General features: G+C 37.3%; 1 protein-coding gene across 1 annotated transcript; it reads right to left on the minus strand.

Moving 5' to 3' along the window:
- Window positions 1-13,166: 13,166 nt before the first annotated feature.
- Window positions 13,167-16,647, minus strand: LOC118455783 (T-lymphocyte surface antigen Ly-9-like). The gene is made up of 7 exons (XM_087839300.1): window positions 16,544-16,647; window positions 15,607-15,912; window positions 14,442-14,714; window positions 14,257-14,361; window positions 14,166-14,181; window positions 13,534-13,601; window positions 13,167-13,409 (listed from the first exon to the last, which is right to left on the minus strand). The coding sequence occupies exons 1-7, from the start codon at window positions 16,617-16,619 to the stop codon at window positions 13,345-13,347; spliced, it is 909 nt and encodes a 302-aa protein (XP_087695426.1). The 5' UTR covers window positions 16,620-16,647; the 3' UTR covers window positions 13,167-13,344.
- Window positions 16,648-18,932: the final 2,285 nt, after the last annotated feature.

Raw genomic sequence — 18,932 nt, forward strand, 5'->3', positions numbered from 1 at the left:
TTCCTCTTCTTGTCTGTCAAACTGTGGCTTCACAAGTAAGTGCAGAAAAAAAACTGAGAGGGTGGAGAGTGGGGGGAGGTTTCAATTAACATAGAAGCAGAACAAGCGGTCATAAACTTGCATGATATGCAGCAAGATTAAAGTAGGCATGCTATTTAAAATCCAACTAGAACACATTAAAACTAAATTAAACTTAGTTTTTAAAAAAAGATATTTGAGAGGATTTTCTAAAACACTGTTAGGAACAGTTAAGATGTACAACAGCATTGCTTATTTTTGCTATAACAAAATGTTTAGGTCACAGAAAGCAGCCTAAATAAATATACATTCCTACTTCCATTAAACATTATCAATACTGGACCCTTATTATTGCTAGTCAGTCCTACTTTGCATTAACAGTACAAACCCTGCATTTACTGCTACAAACAACTGTATCTAAGCTAGATGTGAAGATAAGATGAGAGATTAGAGTCCTTTTCTAATAACTTTTCTGCAGGAAGAACATAACCACATCCTGCCTTCAGATATGTTACACTTAACAGAGTGTTGTCCTAAACTTTATTCACCTCAGAATAGAGGAGAACATGGATCCAGATAATGAACTGCAGAGTGCATTTAAACATTTAAATAAACCACCATCTCTGTTATGACTCAGTTTCTTATCACCACTGCAGCACCCTGTCTGTATATACTGTATGTATACATGTTACACAGTCCGCAAAAATTATATTGGACAAAATAAATAAACAATTATTTTTAAAGACAAATCTGTTCGAGCATTCCCTCTCCTGAACAAGTCTTTTCCTTGCTGAGCTGGAGATTTCTTTACAATAAGGAAATTATTTGGTCAGGAGGAACACTGGTGGAACTTTGTCCAATAAGTTGTGAAATATTTCAACACTGATGCTAGGTGCTGTTTTCCTCTGCACACTATGTAGATGAAAATATGCTTATTTTCTTATTTCCTATGCAGGGCTTCAGTCTGTCCTTGCACGATGAGGCCTATAACAGTATATGCCTTAAGCAGAAGTTATGGTTCTGTGGGGACTTAACACAGGAGGAAGTGAACTACCCATCATCAAGATAAAGCTCATTTCTATGCAGCCTGCTCAGAGAAATTACATGTAAAGAGGATATATGACCATGCAGACCTGCCTGGTCTGTTCTGACTGATCTGATTCGCTGCAGCCAACATTTCCCAGTTTTGAAATATTGGGACTGTGTGTGATAAACCTATGCTAGCTTGTCTCCCAAACTATGTCACATACAACTGCGAGAAAAAAAGAAAACAAAACACTTTTCAGACACATATATATTTTTTAACATACCCAGGGACACATGCAGTCAGGCAAGTGTCTCGGTGGACTAAGGTGTGGGTGTGTGGACACCATCTTTATGAATTCCCCAGACAAGTGCCTAAAGAGGTTCAACACTGTCTATCATTGGGGTTTACGTTTTATTACTGCCTGTTGAAACTGTGCACATCACTGTTGTCTGTATACCGCTGCCAAGTGGCCATCTCTGTCTTTATCAGGAGAATCTCCCATTGGTTACTTTTTATCTAGAAATCTCCTCTTGGGCTGTTTTTTTCTTATCCGCGTCTATATGTGCAAACCCTGCAACCAGTATAGCCTACACTTTCACAATATAGAGAATAGCTCTCTTGGTCAGTGTTGCTGCTTTTAATGTCACTCTTGCAATGATAAAGGTTTTTAATTTTAACACTCAATACATACCATTATATCACAAAGCCCTAATGAGAGAAAGTCAAATATCGCACTTGCACTTTACATAATAAGGTTGATCTATTGTATTTTTAGCTTCAGATGAGTGTACGTTAAAGGTGAGTGCATCTTAACTGCAGCTAAGCAGCCAAAGCCTGATCTCCCACAGGCAACAAAAGCACTGGTAAGCAGTTAGGGTTGTATCACAACCCATAAAGGAGAATTGCAGCCTTTGGACAATTTTCTACTTTAGTGTCAGCTTTGTGGTAAAACATAAGCACTCAAAGATAGAGCCTGTGTGAGTGTGATAAAAAAGCCCAGAAGCGATCACAGCTAATGCAATGATTGCAACAAAATCTCTCATTAAGCTGTCCGTTTGACATAATGGCAGTTCATGAAACAGAGCAATCCACCTTAAAAGTTTCCAGAAGCCTTTCAATAAAATTCCCCCCCTATATTTGATTCAGTTTGACATTAGTTTATGTTGTTACTTGACTAATGTGTGGAAACGTGCCACTATAACTGTGGTTACATAACTACAGAAAAATGTCACAGCTCAGTCATATCTGTGAACTCGGGTCCTCTAAACTCAAAGTAATAGTAAGCTAATAAGATTGCGTCTTTAAATGGGTATAATTATGAAAACACTAAAATACTTGGCAACTGTAAGACTGCAACTATGTAGCAGTGATGACTTAGGACTGATTGCACAAACAGCTACAGTGCTTTTCTTGTATTATGATTCGGATCAGTTGGATTATTTTTATATAGTGTCAGTGCATAGCAGCAGTCATCTCCATGTGCTTTAAACTGCAAAGCAAACACCTTAACAATATAAGAGAGAAAACTCCAGCAGAACCAAACACAAAGATGGGGGCAAGGGCAGGAAATCTGAAAACAAAACAGAAGTGGAAGCAAGAGTCAAAGTCAATTTGACTTAAATAGCACATTTAAAACAACACATGTTGACCAAGGTGCTGTACAATTAAGATAATCAAAAGAAATACAAACGTAGGGAGACATGATAAAAGTTAGGAGAAAGAAAGAAGAAAGTGAGAAATTAGAAGATTTGAGTAAGAAGTAAGATAAATGAAAGTAATACAAACTCATTCTGATTTAAAAGTCATGGAGTAAAAGTGGGTTTTCAGACGGGTTTTAAAAGTGTCCAATGTTGGGGAGGTCCTGATTTGAAGTGGAGAAGTTTGTTCCACAATTTAGGAGCAGTTACAGCAAAGGCCCGATCTCCTCTGTGCAAGCCGTTAGTTAAGTAAGTGTAAAGACAAAGATAGGAAGTTAAATGACAGGAAATGCACAAGGAAAGGTAATTACCAAAATAAAACAAGAAGCCAAAAACTCAGAAAAAGAAAAGAAAAAGTTGTGGAAACAGAAGAACAGAATAAAATAAATACAAGGAAGGAAATCAGTGAAACAGACCTGGAGAGAAACTCAAATATTATTCGACACCCAACAGAAAGCCACATACATTATTATATGTGTATAGAAAGTTACTCTTTATGATTCTGTATGAGAAGGCTTTTGCTAGAGCTTATGTATCTATCAATACAATAAACATAGTGTTAAGACGTTTTACAATTTTTGTACTATAATCAGAAATAAAATGGACTAATATTGTCATGAGGGGAGTCTTTATTAAGAACCTGAAACTGTGTAGCTGCTGCAGTGTCTCTTTGGCCAGCACCACTGTGGTTTTCCTGGTGTCACGTGTTCATGTGAAGCAGAGAGAGCTTACCGGCAATGACTGAAACTCACAGTGTGGTGTTCACAGTGGTCTCTTCACGTATGTGCACGCCATGAAGTTGAACGTCTTTTAATTTAATTTTTTTTCTTGTTTACTTCAAGGAAAATGATCTCTCTGTAAACACACTGGTGATGAAACAAAAAAAGTTTTGATGTTTCCTGTTTAAAGCGTAGCGACACAAACTGTGTTTAACACCTCCCACATCTATGCTACTGATGATCAGCCACTGATGTTACTTCTCCGTAGATTAACATCTTCATGAGTTGTGAGCGACATTGTTTTGACATGTAATCACAAAAAAACATCTGAGCTTCAGTTTCATACTTTTAAATAAATCCAGTGTTTAGGTTACTTGTGTCAGACCTCGCATATCTTTCTCTTGTAAGAAAACAAAATCAGAAAAAAATAAAACTAGCATCATTAATTTTTCTTGAAACTACAAATAGTCTGGTTTGATGATGTTAACAGCGGCTTTATGGCTGGAAACATTTGGTTAACAGATCCACAGACAGATATTTCACTGGTGGTTTACCAGTATAACTTTGTACCAAGTAGAATTTTGTAGCTGCACTGACTGCATAGTCAGTTAAGATTAGGCTGGAGTTTATCACCCTTACCACCATTATGTTTAAGATTTTAATTTTTAATAATATGTCTTTAGATGGCTGACAGCCTCATAGACTGAACTGACTTGGAATGATCCTGGGAGAAGACATGTTTTCCTTTGGAGTTGTAGAGCTACGCAGGGCTGTGACCCCTTATGAAGAACAGAGGAGCTTTTTATAAATCATGTCTGCTGTAAAATCATTTTACCCAGGAAAAAGGACAGTTCAAAGAAATTATTCAAAACCCCAAATTACCATGACATTCATCACTATGATGAAACTTCTGATGTCAACTGTAGCATCAAGTAGTTCAGACATGTTTGTTCAAAGACAGTTACTGTGTATGCTTAAAAGAGTCTGACCACGTCTAAATGTACTGAGGCCTCTTAGCCGCTTTGAGATATTACACAGTTTCCTGTTTTCTGAGATATGGTGAGGGGAATTGGATGACACAGTTGCTTTTTAAAGAAGTGATCATACCATAAACACTCCCTTTCCCTTCTGCATCACGTCATTTTCTATTTATTTCAAGCATTTCCCACTAGTTTGTGTATAGGATCAACTGAGCTGGTCAGCCTTTGAGGAAAATAACTGGTGAAAACCTGAAGTGTAACAGATGTGTGGTTAGCGACATTTCAAAACAAGAAGTGATACAGTACTGGTAAAGTGAGGCCGAACAATGACTCATTCAAGAAACAGAACCAACACAGGACACCCTTAAGGACACTCCCTGAAATATTTACCAGAAAGATCTGCAGCACAAACCCGATGAGTTCAAAAGTTTGTAACAATGTTACAATAAAGTTTCCACCAAGTTAGAATTCAGAGGTGCATGAACACTGCTACAAATAATGACATAGATATTACAATACAAAGCATATTTGTCCTCTAATATTACATATTTAAACACAGTGAAGTTGTACACTTGACTCTTGCAAACCACCATAAAAATGGAGCAGAAAGCAAAACCACAGAGCCCCACCACGCGGCTAAAAATGGTAACCAGCAAAAGTGATACCAGTGCCTTCAACCTTTGGCAATAAACTCTTCTTCACACACACACACAGACACACACACACGCAAGTGTGTGTGTTTGTGATTAGTGTACATAGACCTGTTACAAACTGTTAACTAACAAAGTTTATCACATATATGTACTCAGATGCTGACTGTAGTTCATTCATTCAAACCTTCAGACATTTCAACCGCAGTTAAAAATACTTACCTGCATTAATAGACACATGAGGTCAGTGGTAACTCAAGCTCATGGGAAACAGTCTCTGTGATACCAGGTAAATCGTATTATAGTTTTAATGTTTAGCTTCTTCTGTTTTATATTTTCAAATCAAGATTGAATCATAATTATGTTTACTTAAGATAGCTGCTAGCTGTTTGCAGATACACAGGAAACCAACTAGGACACTGTTGGTCAGCGTTAGCGGGTGCATTTCATGCTAATATTTCCTCTTGCAGAGACATCTTCCCACAGCAGCACCACTTACATACTTTAAGCAACACAGTTTAAAGAGTCTTTTAATACATTTTTGTCTGGAAAAATCGTGCAACCATAATTTAGCATGTCAGAAATCTTGCTTTCTATATGTGTGATGGAAAAACTATCAATATCAGAAAGTGCACCAGAGAATACAAAAGAATAAGATGATCGTGGCTTTAGGTCTGCCTTAAAAAAAGAATGTTTTTAATCCAAATTGAATTACTTTAAATCCATCATTCAATTACTAATGAATACTAAGTTATTAACCCTTACAATCTCTTGCCATACATTATCCAGCATCTTCAGGGCCACTCATTAGTTCAGAACTGTCTCCAGAGCCGTCACCTACTGTTCTTTAAAAAGGATCACATGAAATAGTCTTTTTGTCTGTGAAATATTTTATACAAAATTAAGATTTTGGCATAATGATTTCTTTGTTATTATACTCTATACTCAGAACTCAATAGGGAGAATAAGTCATACTTAATATCTATATTGACATGGACTAGGTAATGTGTTAGGAATAAAAGGCCATATGGTTTAATGGTAATTAGGCCACTGTTGTGAAGTCTGTTTCAAATCCACACAGTGGGCTGCTGGATGTCATTCTGTAAGAATCTGACGGTGCTCATCCTGTTCTTCCTTGCACAAAGATGCAGATAGTCCTGCTGATGGGTTAAGGATCTTGTACAGCCCAGTCCAGCTCTCCTAGAGTAGCTGCCTGTCTACTGGAATCTCCTCCAGGCCCTTGAGACTGTGCTGGGAGACACAGCAAACCTTCTAGCAATGGCACATATTAATGTGCTATCCTTGATGAGTTGGACTATTTGTGCAGCCTCTGTAGTATCCAGATATTGCCACATACTACCAGTAATGACACTGACCACAGTCAAATTCAAAACTAGTGAAAAACAGTCAGAAAAGGTGAGGAGGGAAAAATGGCCTCCACTGTAAAACCATACCTGTTTAACAAACAAACAAGCTTTTATTTTGTCACATACAGTATCATATGTAGTGAAATGTTCTTGTGTCAATGCTGGAGATGTAGCTGCGGCATTCCACTGCCTTTTTTTAAGCATGAAGGGTCTAGCCAGGACCCTTACTGGGTGGGACTGAACTTGCGACTCCTGCTCCAAAGACGTGAATGTGTTACCACTACACTTTCCAGCTGTTTTGGGACTTGTCTCATTGTTGCCCCTCTACTGCATCTATTATTGATTGATTTCATCGACGCCAACGCTGAGTCTAATTAAAGGGTCGAGACGTGGTGGTGTTAGACATTGCAACAGCCTATCCGGTGTACAAATTAGCCTTTGTGCACATGGTTGCAGAATTTTCACTGACACTAAAGTGCAGTCACTTCTTCTTTTCTTCCCAACACTAAATTGGTGTGTTTCTGGTCAACATTGTGTGAACAGGACTGTTTTCATGGTTCCTCTATAAGAGATGTGCTGCTGTGATAGACACACACTTTGAGTCTGCAAACTGGAAAAACACTTTGCAACTGTTATTTTTGTGTGCCAGCTATATTTGAGGTCACACCAACAACGTAAAATTAGACGTGGGGCTTTTGTTCATGTCAGTTTCTCACAAACATACTGTGACACCAAAAGTGTAACAGAAAAAGCAGCACCTTCTCTCCTACCGTTTGTGTTTCCACATTATTGCAATTATATTTGCCCAGTTAGATTTGAATATATGTGATTATATTGTCGAACACAAAAACCTATTACATTTTCATGCTTACTAAAATGTTTTTGTAATTGTCCTCTTTGTTTTTTGTTTTTTTTTAATCACTCTACTCACATACAGCTTACCTTGCAAGCTGCTGATAACAAATGGTGATCAGGAGGAAGAAGATGGCATCCATCTATAGCATCATTGCATCATTGACAGCTAGAGCCAGTGGCGGTCCTAGCCTGTTTGGCGCCCTGGGCGAACACTCCCCCCCCCGTGTTTGTTCGTGTTTGTTGTTTTGTTTTTATTTTGTTTTATTTTGCGAGTTGGTTATTAGATGCTGCTCCAGCCACCCTGAGACTCCCCCGCTGCCCCGCCCTCTCCTTCCTGTGCCGCAAGCAGCAGGTACACCTCGCAAACAGAGGGCGCCCTTACTCCCAGCAAATGGGCGATAGAAAACCGATCGGTGCCTATGACTTCCCCAATATGCGCTGGCTGATGTCGGGGCAGCATGAGTACCGTGATGCCCGATGCCCGTGATGCCGCCCTGGGCAACTGCCCGTGTCGCCTGTATCAAAAACCGCTACTGGCTAGAGGAAGGGGCTGACAACAAGTGTACCAGAGGCACTGACGCTCTGATCATCCCACCAAAGGAAAAGGCGCTAAGCAGCATATTCACAGAGGCAGGAGTCTACCTGCAGCCTGTGACAAGTTACCCTTGAAACAGTAGTGTTGGGATTTCCGGCTCTTTTTAGAGAACCGGCTCTTTCGGCTCCGAACCGGCTCTTCAGATTGTTTTGTTGCTTTAATTAATTTATTATTAACAATAATATAAAATTATGCACAAAAGGAATTACTAATGTAAAAAAAAAGTGGTTTTATTTATATATGTTTATATATAAATATATGCGGTGGCCCTTAGAGACAAAGCACGTACAAACTCCAAAACACATTTCTAGCGTTAACTGAACTTCCAAACAGAGCTACCCAGATCACTTAAATTACACAATTGAAAGCATATGTGTATTGTTTGTGTATTTATACACAAGCACTCATATATATTCAAATAATTAAAAAAAAATGTTCATTTACCTGTTACTACCACACACCAAATCCGGTCGTTGGTACTTGCTGGCTTGTGTAGCCACTAGGAAACAAAAGCTCAACACTGCGCCTAGCATCCTGGAGCCCTTCTGTTGTGTTTTGTACATGTTTTGGAGTTTTTACGTGTTTTGAAGTTTTTACATGCTTTGTCTCTAGGAGCCACCGTAAATATACTTTTATTTATTCACTCCACATAAAATGTAATAAATAAATCATATAATACAAAAACCAACTATTTACAGTTCAACTTTTAACTATTAAAATTTTCAGCTTTTTCCTTTTAAACAAATTTAAAATACAACAACACAAAACACTGCAAACCACAACACAATTAAATATAAATTAAAATATGAAAACAAAAAGAAGATGCATATTCTCTGTCATATGGGCCTGTATGAATAAACTTTCTGAATCCTTTGTCATCTGCAACTGAAAATAGTTGTGGATGATAACTATACCTTTCTAATGTGACGTTGCTGTCCCTGGCTCTCTTCCTCTCTCTCTCCCTCCCGCTCTGTTCCTGTGCTACTGCGAGTGTAACTACCGCCCCTCCCCCCTATTCCCAGCGCAAAGCACAAGGCTAATAAGAATAAATTACACAGATTATGAAGATCTTACATGTGATCACGTGTATTTAAAAACCACTGTACGTTCCTTAACAAAAACTTGTCCTAGATCAGTACTTTTTAAATAGATGTGATTAGTGACATGCAGACATTGATGCTGATTTATTTGTTTAATTGGAAAACTAAATCCAGCAAAGTCACAAATTGTACTCAGTAGCCAGTTGTACCCAGATGACGATAGAGTCACAGAGCAGGGCAGGGTCACTCTGCCCCCTCCTGGAACAGTTGTGCTATTGCCACTCAATTTGGTTCAGCTGCTGTTCAGCTTTCAACAACGACACAACAAAGAAACCACTGGAACCAAACCAATTTACGCAATTAGATTGAAATAAAAGTGGTAAATATTTGTATTTATACTTATTCAGTTACATGTGTAGGTATTTCAAAAGTTCTAATAAAGTTTGAACATGATGGGGAAAAAAGTATATTTTCCAAAGTGGCAAAAACTTTTCTAAATTCTTGGTATATACTTGGTCCACCTTACATTCCCAGGCAAGCTACAGTCAAGTAGTACTCAGTGTTGTGGAAGTATCAAGTCTCAAGGAAAGGTGCAGTAATACTACACTGCTGTGTACACCAAAATCACATATTTCAAAGTAAAACTCAATGAAACAACATTATTTATATCACTGTGCTTATATGAAAATTAAATAGATTAATCAATTAATTAATGCATTTATTTAAAAAAAAGTGCTACTGGAATAATAACATAAAATTGTTACAACTGCACATTTTGTTGTTTCAAATAGTGATCTGAAAAATGGTTCCCCATCACCCATCCATCCATCCATCCATACGCTTCCGCTTATCCTTTTCAGGGTCGCGGGGGGTTCCCCATCACATGTTGGAAAATCCAAAACTTTTTCCTAAAGATCAAAAAACAAAACCCAGTTAGCCTGAATGACGATAGGGGACCCAGGTCAATATTAACTCAGGAAAAGACTCTGGATTTAACATAGCATAGCAGTAATTTACAGCTGGGAAGTTAATAGAGTTGATCATGATCCTTCACCATGTAGATTGCATTCTGGTGTCTTGCACCATCAACTCAGTTCAGTAAGTGGCAGTGACACCAACTTATTTTAGCTTTAATTGCAGAAGAAGAAGAAAATAAGAAGAAAGCGAAGAAGAGCTGTAAATGCAGTAGTTCTTCTCTTTAGCGCCCTCTGCTGGGTCAGTAATGATCACATAAGAATGCATAAAAAGAAAACCCATCTGTTTGAAAGCAACAAATGTCAGCACACACTTTGTGTCATGCCTGATTGACAATGTTAATTACATTAAGTCTGATAGAGGGAAAATAAGTTATTTAGTGTAAAAGTCTTGAACCACCTCTCATTTGTGTATATCGTGATAAGAAAATGAGAAATAGGTGCAGTGATTCATTTAAACATGTTCAAACATACAAAGCAATAGTGTATATAAGACAAAAACAGAGGTTTTAAAATTCTATCATTTTTTACCATCTTTTAGATACATTCAGTACTGTACCCTATACCTACAAACATACATCAGGAGTCAGGGGGGTTGTTGTGCCTAAGAAATTACTCAGTTACAATGAACACATTTTCAGACCCATGTACAATGCAGGAAGGTTCATAATTCTAATTTACATTTCCAGCAGATGTTGTCCTTCATCACTTTTATTCTATATAATCTCAGGGTATGATAGTGTCTGTGTAACCCCTCTCTCACCTCTCTAACATACTTTCTACAGTCTGCCAAAATCCCCCGCCAATTTTCTTGTCCTATGTTTATTCTCAGATCTTTTTTTCCATTTTTGTCTCCTATGATAGAAACCAAATCATGCGTGGCAAAATGCCGACACCCAGAGTCTATTATAGATAAGATGTATTGTATAAACTGTATAAGGGCTCTGAAGCTGTTGGATTTGGTTTCTCAACCAGACCCTGACCTGTGAAGAGAATATTTCTGTGGCAGCCTTGTTGCATTCTGTTTAAGAGTGTTCTCACTTTTCACAGGGTTTTATGGTAAATGGCCTGTATTTGTATAGCACTTTTACTAGTCCCTAAGGACCGCAAAGCACTTTACACATCCAGTCATCCACCCATTCACACACTGGTGCTACCGGGCCCTCTGACCACCACCAGTAGGCAACGGGTGAAGTGTCTTGCCCAAGGACACAACGACAGAGACTGTCCAAGCCGGGGCTCGAACCGGCAACCTACAAGACGAACTCCCAACTCTTGAGCCACAATATTCTTTCCCTTCTTATCAGAGACATCAAGATCATTTGTTACTTTAATGGACTGCCTAATCTCCAAGAATCTGTGTACGTCTTAGGTTTAAAAGTTATGTGGTGACCATAAATATGCTGAAGAATGTCTCGCTTCCAGACTGTTTTCAGTTTAAATGCCAACTTTCAGAAATGTCAGTCTCACTCTTTTAGTGTGCTGATCTATGTATTTTTTTTTTTTAATCTAAAATGATTTTCTGTTTGAGGACCACATGTTTGATGGTTTTGAGCAGCATCATCCTACTTTCATGTTTCATTCTAAAAAACAATTTCACTTCAATTTCAGGTTGAAGCTGAAATGATAAAATAAATGTTCAGTTTAATGCATATAGATATCAAAATGACTAAAAACTTCTGAGTCCCACATTTAACAATCCTTCCTATTGTCATCAGGTAAGTGTCATCAGGTTTTGTTTTTGTAGAGGAAAAATGGCTGCAATTTTGAGAATCTTGTGCTCTGTGAGCCCACAACAAATGTGGCATCAATAAAGAGCCCAGGATGTTCCCTTGACAGCACAGCAGGAGTCATACATGCATGAACGGTGCTTGATGTAGTGGTTGCAGACTGGTATCCCCAACAGAGGACAAAAATAAATTGCCGGGACTTAGGAGGATATGCTTAAAAAGTTGAACATATAAAGACATGGACATTTACTCTGTATTTATAAACCGTATTTATTATGCTATAATTGTAGTGGACATATCAGAGATAGGCACGATTGTGGCACTGATTCAGTCTTTAGCACTACGGTCACCCCGGTGTGTCGGCTAGAACACCACTTAACCCCAAAATGTCCCAGAGTATGGAAGAAGGAGCTTGAGGTTCGGTTTGAGGCACTTTATTGTCACAACTCAATTCCTGGGGCTGTAAAACTGTTTTGATCAAACTGGGGAGCTAAATAGTTTGTTTTGAGGGGTTAATGAAAGTCTAATTCCCGTGAGCTTTGGAAAACTACTTTAGAAGAGCATAAAAATATTCAGTTTCTCTTTAACCAAACTACACAATTTCTATAGTTTGCAACAAGCTCACCAATCACATATTTTAGCCTAGCATAGCGCATACTAGATAAAGATTTGAATAAGTATAATGTGAAAATAAATCACATTGATTCACTTAAATTAAATATTGAATTAAATATGAACAGACTTTAAACTTTAAATTATTAAATAACAAACACTATATGTCATAAGTGCTAGTATAGGTGTAAAACTGGTATGCCACTCTGGTCGAGTTCAGAGCTACAAAAGTAGATACTCATGTTAGTCTATGTGGGTTACCCATATGCTTATAAAAAGAAGACAAACTTACATAATTTGTAAAGGTTTACAGAAATTTACATTTTAAACATTATAGTTTTCACTAGTTTTGTTAACAGTGGATTTTAACTAAATAAGCAGTCAAACAGACAGATGTGAGCAAATGCCAGAATTTTTTTTTTTTTTAATTTATTGTTTCCTCTCAGAGATTCATAAGATAATTCAAACCAGGTCATATGAAACAGACAGGCTTACATGTCACTTTATACATTAAAAATTCTGTTATACCTTCAATGTAACAATGAGCTGTTTGTAATTATCCTCTTAAATCATCCAGTTTTTTTAAAAAAAAAAAAATAGTGGTCACTACAGTGGAAGCTATTCAAAAGCTGTTTTCTTGTATGTGTGTCAGTGTTGACGGTATACTTGCACATAAACCACTATATTGGACACTGATGTGTCTCTCCATACCCTACCACCCACTGGTTGTTTAATGTACTATAGATGTATGACGTGTTTCATTGTAATTATTATTTTTTAACCCCTTCATGCATGAATTATGACAACCTCATTTAAGATTTGTTTCTTAAGTATTTTTATGCATCTTTTCATGCCTAAAGATGCATAAAAATACATAAGAAACAAATAGTGATTGAGGTTGTCATAATCTGTGCACGAAGGGGTTAAATAGGATGATTTGATATAATAATTGATAAAATAATTACATTTAAAATAAGGCACCCAAAAAAATCCACCTGAAATACAGTAAGAATAGTTTAAGAATGTCACAAATGAAATTCTTGAAATCCCAGAGTTCCCATTTATTACTTTGATGGCTCATCATTGTACTGTACTTGGGCCAGCATCTCCAGATCCTCTAACTGTCTCATAAACACAACGATCACCTGCAAGTTAATAACAGTTCAGTCAAAGTCACAATAATTAACATCTCCAAATGATCTAACATTGAATAATTCCTGAACAATATAATATGACTGATGAAAGCAGGTAAACAGTGTTAGACCTGACCGTGGGAAAGAGCCGAGTACACATGCTGTTGATTTTCTTCCTGGTTGATAGTTTCAGACCGTGTGAGCCTGAAATAATTAAAATATAATTTTATTAGTAGAATAAACATATTTTTTAAATTCCTGTTGTTAATGAGTTTCAGCAACTGTAACGTCTGTGTTGGAGACGGCATGGAGCGTGGACCCACATGCAAACATAAGGCCGAGGTGCATTGAATAACAATACAGAAGCCTGAAACACAAAACGTTGAACTAGGAAAGAGGAACCCGAGACCTGAAAAAAAGAAAAACAAAAAAACTGGGACTTGGGAGGTAAGAAGAAAGAGGAGAACAGAGGACTAAATAGAGACAGATAATGAGGGGATGGGAAACAGGAGGGAACACAGATATGAGAACATAACTGAGTCGATGTGACACATGGTACACAGGAGAGGCACAGCATCAAAACCTAAAGACTAGAAACCACAATCCTAAAGATAACTTATAGGGAGCTAGAAATACAGAAGCCTAAACCATGAAACACACAAAATCAAAGAATATGGGGGAAAAAAAAGAAACAAACAAACAAAAAAAAACCCCAACACACCAGAAACACAAACACTGGGGCCCCAAACCCAAGACCATGACACTAACCTTTTGCGACATAGACCTGTAGAGAAAAAAAAGTATTATGAGATTAGGAGATTAAGAGAACATTTTTAATAGTAGCAGCAAAAGCGCTTACCCTTTGACTTTATGCAGTAAAGCAGAAAGAGCAACAGAGCAGTGATCAATACTCCAGTAAACAGCCCAACAATGAACATGAGAAGAGAAGAAGAACAGCTGTCCTCTGAAATCACAAACAGTAATAATAAATTATATAAACAGAGCAGTTACATGTATTCACAACCTCAGTCACTCTCCACATACCTGTTTCTTTTCTGTGTGAATGATCTTTGCTGCAGTTCACTGTTTGAAATGCAGACTTCTCACTGACATGATTGGAAACTGTGCAGGTGACATTGGTCTCTCCATCCTGCTTCCTGATGATGTATTGTTGCCTGGGACCAGTTAGTGTTTGTTTTCCTACAGTCCACTTGTAGCTGACATCAGCAGTTGTGCTGCACTCCAGCAGAACTTTACATGATTCATTTGAGGGAATCCAGGTAGAACTGATTTTTATGTCAGGCTTAGCTATGGCCTCTAATGAGAAAACAGAAGGAGAGAGAGAGTCTGTGTCAGGCCACGTTTTGCACCAGAGCTTAAAGTATATGTGGAGTTCTGAAAATGTATTATATAAAACTAATAATATATATAACTAACATTACAACAACAAATTCAGATAAGCACTTTTAACTGCTTTGCCAGTTGGTCACATCTGGTCTAAAAAATGCAAAAAAAAAAAAGAAGCTCAAAAACAAACCAATTTGTATAAACTAAATACTTTAAAAATCAAAGACATATTCTATTCCAAGTTAATTACCATACCAGATTTATTTATAAAGCACTTTAACATTAAGATCCTAAAACGTAGTGGAGTGAAATTAAATGGCGTTAATAAGCTCAGACTTTTTTCTTCCAGTTAAAAGACGCACTGGAGCATTTTGCACAACCTTCAGATGCCTAATAGATGCATCACTAGCATCACAATAAAGGACATTGACAAGAATAAAGTCAAATCAAGAACAATGATGGGTTATGATGAGCAAAAACAAGTAGGATTTGCTATTTGAGCAAATATCTAAATTATTTCATCTCCATCTTAATTTTCAAGTTACTAAAAAAATCAGGGAAAGACACAATAACAGATGTGCAGTAAAAAGAATGACAACAAAAATCTGAGGTTGATTAACCATTACAAACTGTTGCATTGTATTTTACACGGATTAGTATCAATAAAGTATTAATTAATATTTTACACAATTAGTATTCAACATTAACACATTAAGGTGACCGTGAAAGCACAGAAAACACAAGTTAATCAATAAAGTAATCAAGAGGAAAGAAAGTTTAAAAAAGAGCTACTGGGGTTTCTTTTCATTAGGATGCTTTTAGAATTAAAACAAACAAGCAAAAAAAAAAAAAAGTCTCTTACCATGAACTTGCAGAGTGATGGTGACTGAAGGCCTTTGCTTGTTATTCCAGCCTGAGACAAAAATAAAATCACCAGAATCTTGAAGAGTCAGTTTTCTCACTGTTAAAGTAAAGTCTTCAGGGTTCAGCTCTGATCTGTCCTTAAATGGAGATTTTTCTAAAACACCCACATCTTTGTCTGCAACATTTATTCCTCCATATCTCCACGTTGCCACGGTCACACCTTCAGTTGGTAAGCCTGATGAAAGCTCCACAGTATCGCCTACGTTTTTATGAATGACACATTTTCCACTGGAAGCCTCCACATCTGCAAATATATAGAAACATATCTTTGTGAAAGTCCACTGTTTGAGTTAGAAGTGAGTGAGAAAAAAACTGGCCAAACTGCCTATAACCTTATCCTCCAGTTATAGTATCGAAAGTGTGTTTCTTAATGCAAAAACAAAAAACACACAATTAAAAAAAGGAAAAAAGTATACTTATAGAATGAAAACAACAACTTATGTAAAGTAACATTTATGATATAAATGACCTGGCATAACTAAAATTTTAAATATGGCAAAAAATATTACACAACATGGCTCTACTAATGATTTTTTATGTTGCTACTTCTACATGGACAAAAAATAACTAATAATCTTGTAACTAAACAAAAAAATCAGGAAGTAACAGCAGCAGAAGGGGCGATCAGTCCTTTAGTTCCTTTAATTAGATTATAAAAATTCACATGTTATGCTTTAAAGCCACCACTGCCTTTAGAAACTCAACAAGAAAAATACACTCCAAGGCTCTTCCCAGGAAGACACATCACTTCTCTTCCACTTCGCAAGAGGAGAAGTACTCCTGACCTCCAGGCACTCTTGTTTGCCTCATTTTAGAGTTAATGAGGCAAACAAATACAACACGTCACAGAGATCTGAAAGCACAGGTGTACTTACAGTAGAGGCAGACCCAGAGCAGCAGCACAATGCTGTGCATGAAGTAGCTACGATAGCAAAACCGAACACCAACCATCGCTGTGGAAAGAGGAATGACGTCTGTTTCCTTCTGTCAAACGGTGCTTTCACATGTTAGCACAGAAAAAAACTGAGAGTGTGTTGATTGGGGGAGGTTTCTATCAACACAGAAACAGAACAAAAAAATCTGTCATACACTGGCCTGAAATACAAGATTAAAGTAGGCAAATAGAACACATTAAACCTCAAAGTTACATATAATACTGTATCACAGCATTGCTTTTTTTTTACTGTAACAAATATATTACATCACAGACAGTTGCCTAAATGTTCAAGACAACCACAAAATGCTACTTGCATCAAACAATGGCCATCCTAGTTATTAAAAGTCATTCCTACTTTGCATTAACATTGCAACCTCTGTATTTACTTTATCTGAGACGTGAAAGTAACAGAGTTTGGAGTTACTATCTATTAACAACTCAGCAGGAAGCATTAAGCACCAGTGACTGCTGAATATCCAACCTCACAGCTTTGTATACATACTGAGAATCACAGTGTGCAAAAGTGTATGAGAATGGATAAGATAAGAGAGATAAAAATGACTTGGATGGACAAGTGTGTGTGAATATCCTTTCCCCTGAAACAAGAGCACGGTTGTGCATGGAGAATAACAAGAAAACATGCATGTTTTCTTGTTTTCTGCAGTCTGTGTCTGTGCTTGCATGATGAGGCTTTTAATAGTGTAGGTTGTGGTTTGTGTGGAGACTTAACACAGGAAGAAGTAAACTACCCATCAGCCTGCTCAAGACACATTTTAAAGATGATGGTCTAACTGTGCTGACCTGCTGATCTGACTATCTGCAGCTAAATTACCAAAACTTAAATTTAAAATGCAGGAACACCTCTGTGCAAAAGCTATGCTATTTGTTCTACCAGGAATATATATTGTTAGGTCTGTGTCACCAACAAATTACAAAAAGAAAATACAAACCAGTAAATAAGCTTCCTGGGGCTTTAGTTTTAATTATTAATCATTTTAATAATCCTATCCTATTGCGCTTTTTCTTAATTTGTTCTACTAACAATAACACAGAAGACAAATGGCGATCAGGAGGAACAAGAGATGACTGCCCACAGCATGCATCACTAACAAATAGAGGAAGTGGTTCACAACAACAACATAAATATACCTGAGGCACAGAGGCTGTGATTATGTCACCAAAGAACAGGCCCTAAGCAGCATATCCACAGAGGCAGGAGGCAACCTGAAGGTTAAAGGGGTGAATAAAAAATGCAAGCTGAGAGTGGCCTGGTGGCACCAGTGTCCGGCAGCCTCGCCTCTGTCAGTGCGCCCCAGGGCAGCTGTGGCTACAATGTAGCTTGCCATTGCCAGTGTGTGAATGTGTGTGTGAATGGGTGAATGACTGAATGTAGCGTAAAGCGCTTTGGGGTCCTTAGGGACTGAGTAAAGCGCTATACAAATGCAGGCCATTTAAATGTGGATTACATGTAAAATGTGGGGTAAGGACACAATGTAGTGTTCAGAATACAGTGAGAATCTTTTTATTTAAGAAAAACTTATTATATAATATATAATAAATAAAATTACATTTTCTACTACAGGTATTTCTTCTTTGTTTATTCATTTCTAAAAAACAGATTTTTCTTCTGAACCAGTTCAAGCTGGTAATTGTTTCCTAACAGCCATCTTGGCATTACGTGATGGATTTAAAATGTTTCTGAACAAAACCCTGCACACATTTCTTTTTTTCTTGGTATTAATTGAGCTGTAGGTTGATGCATGGTTAATATTACTGCAACAATAAATACATAAGCAATTAAAATTTGGTTCTGCAAGTTTTGCATCATGTAATCTATATGGCTGATCCAGTCATTTATCTTCTTGTGGGTGTCTCCTGGTTCTCTTGACATTCCCAGATAACATAATTAAATAGCATCAGTGTCAATGAATTATCAAGTCTTAAGGAAAAGTGCAGAAATTCTGCACTTCAGATCCAGTACTGTGGTAACTGGCTTCAGATAAGTTGAAATAACACTCCTCTGTGCTGTGCTTAATCAGTCAATTAATGTATTTATTAAAGAAAGTGCTACTGGACTAATAGCAAGAAGTCATTATTTTACACTATTTGTTGTTTCAAATACAGATGTGAAAAGTGTTTAAACATCACATGTCACAAAATCCTTTTTTCTTTAAATTAAAAACAAAACCAGGTTCCCGGTGATGTTTGAATCCCTGTCTAACATGGCTAAATCTCTTCTTTCGCCTTCCTTTCCAGCTGAACGTGGCTCCTTTAGATCAGATCGCTGTGATTCATCATCTTCTATGCCCTGCTGGTTTTGCTGTTTG

This window comes from Neolamprologus brichardi, chromosome 3 (genome assembly GCF_056152115.1).
Source record: "Neolamprologus brichardi isolate AB-2024 chromosome 3, ASM5615211v1, whole genome shotgun sequence".
Lineage (NCBI taxonomy): Eukaryota > Metazoa > Chordata > Actinopteri > Cichliformes > Cichlidae > Neolamprologus > Neolamprologus brichardi.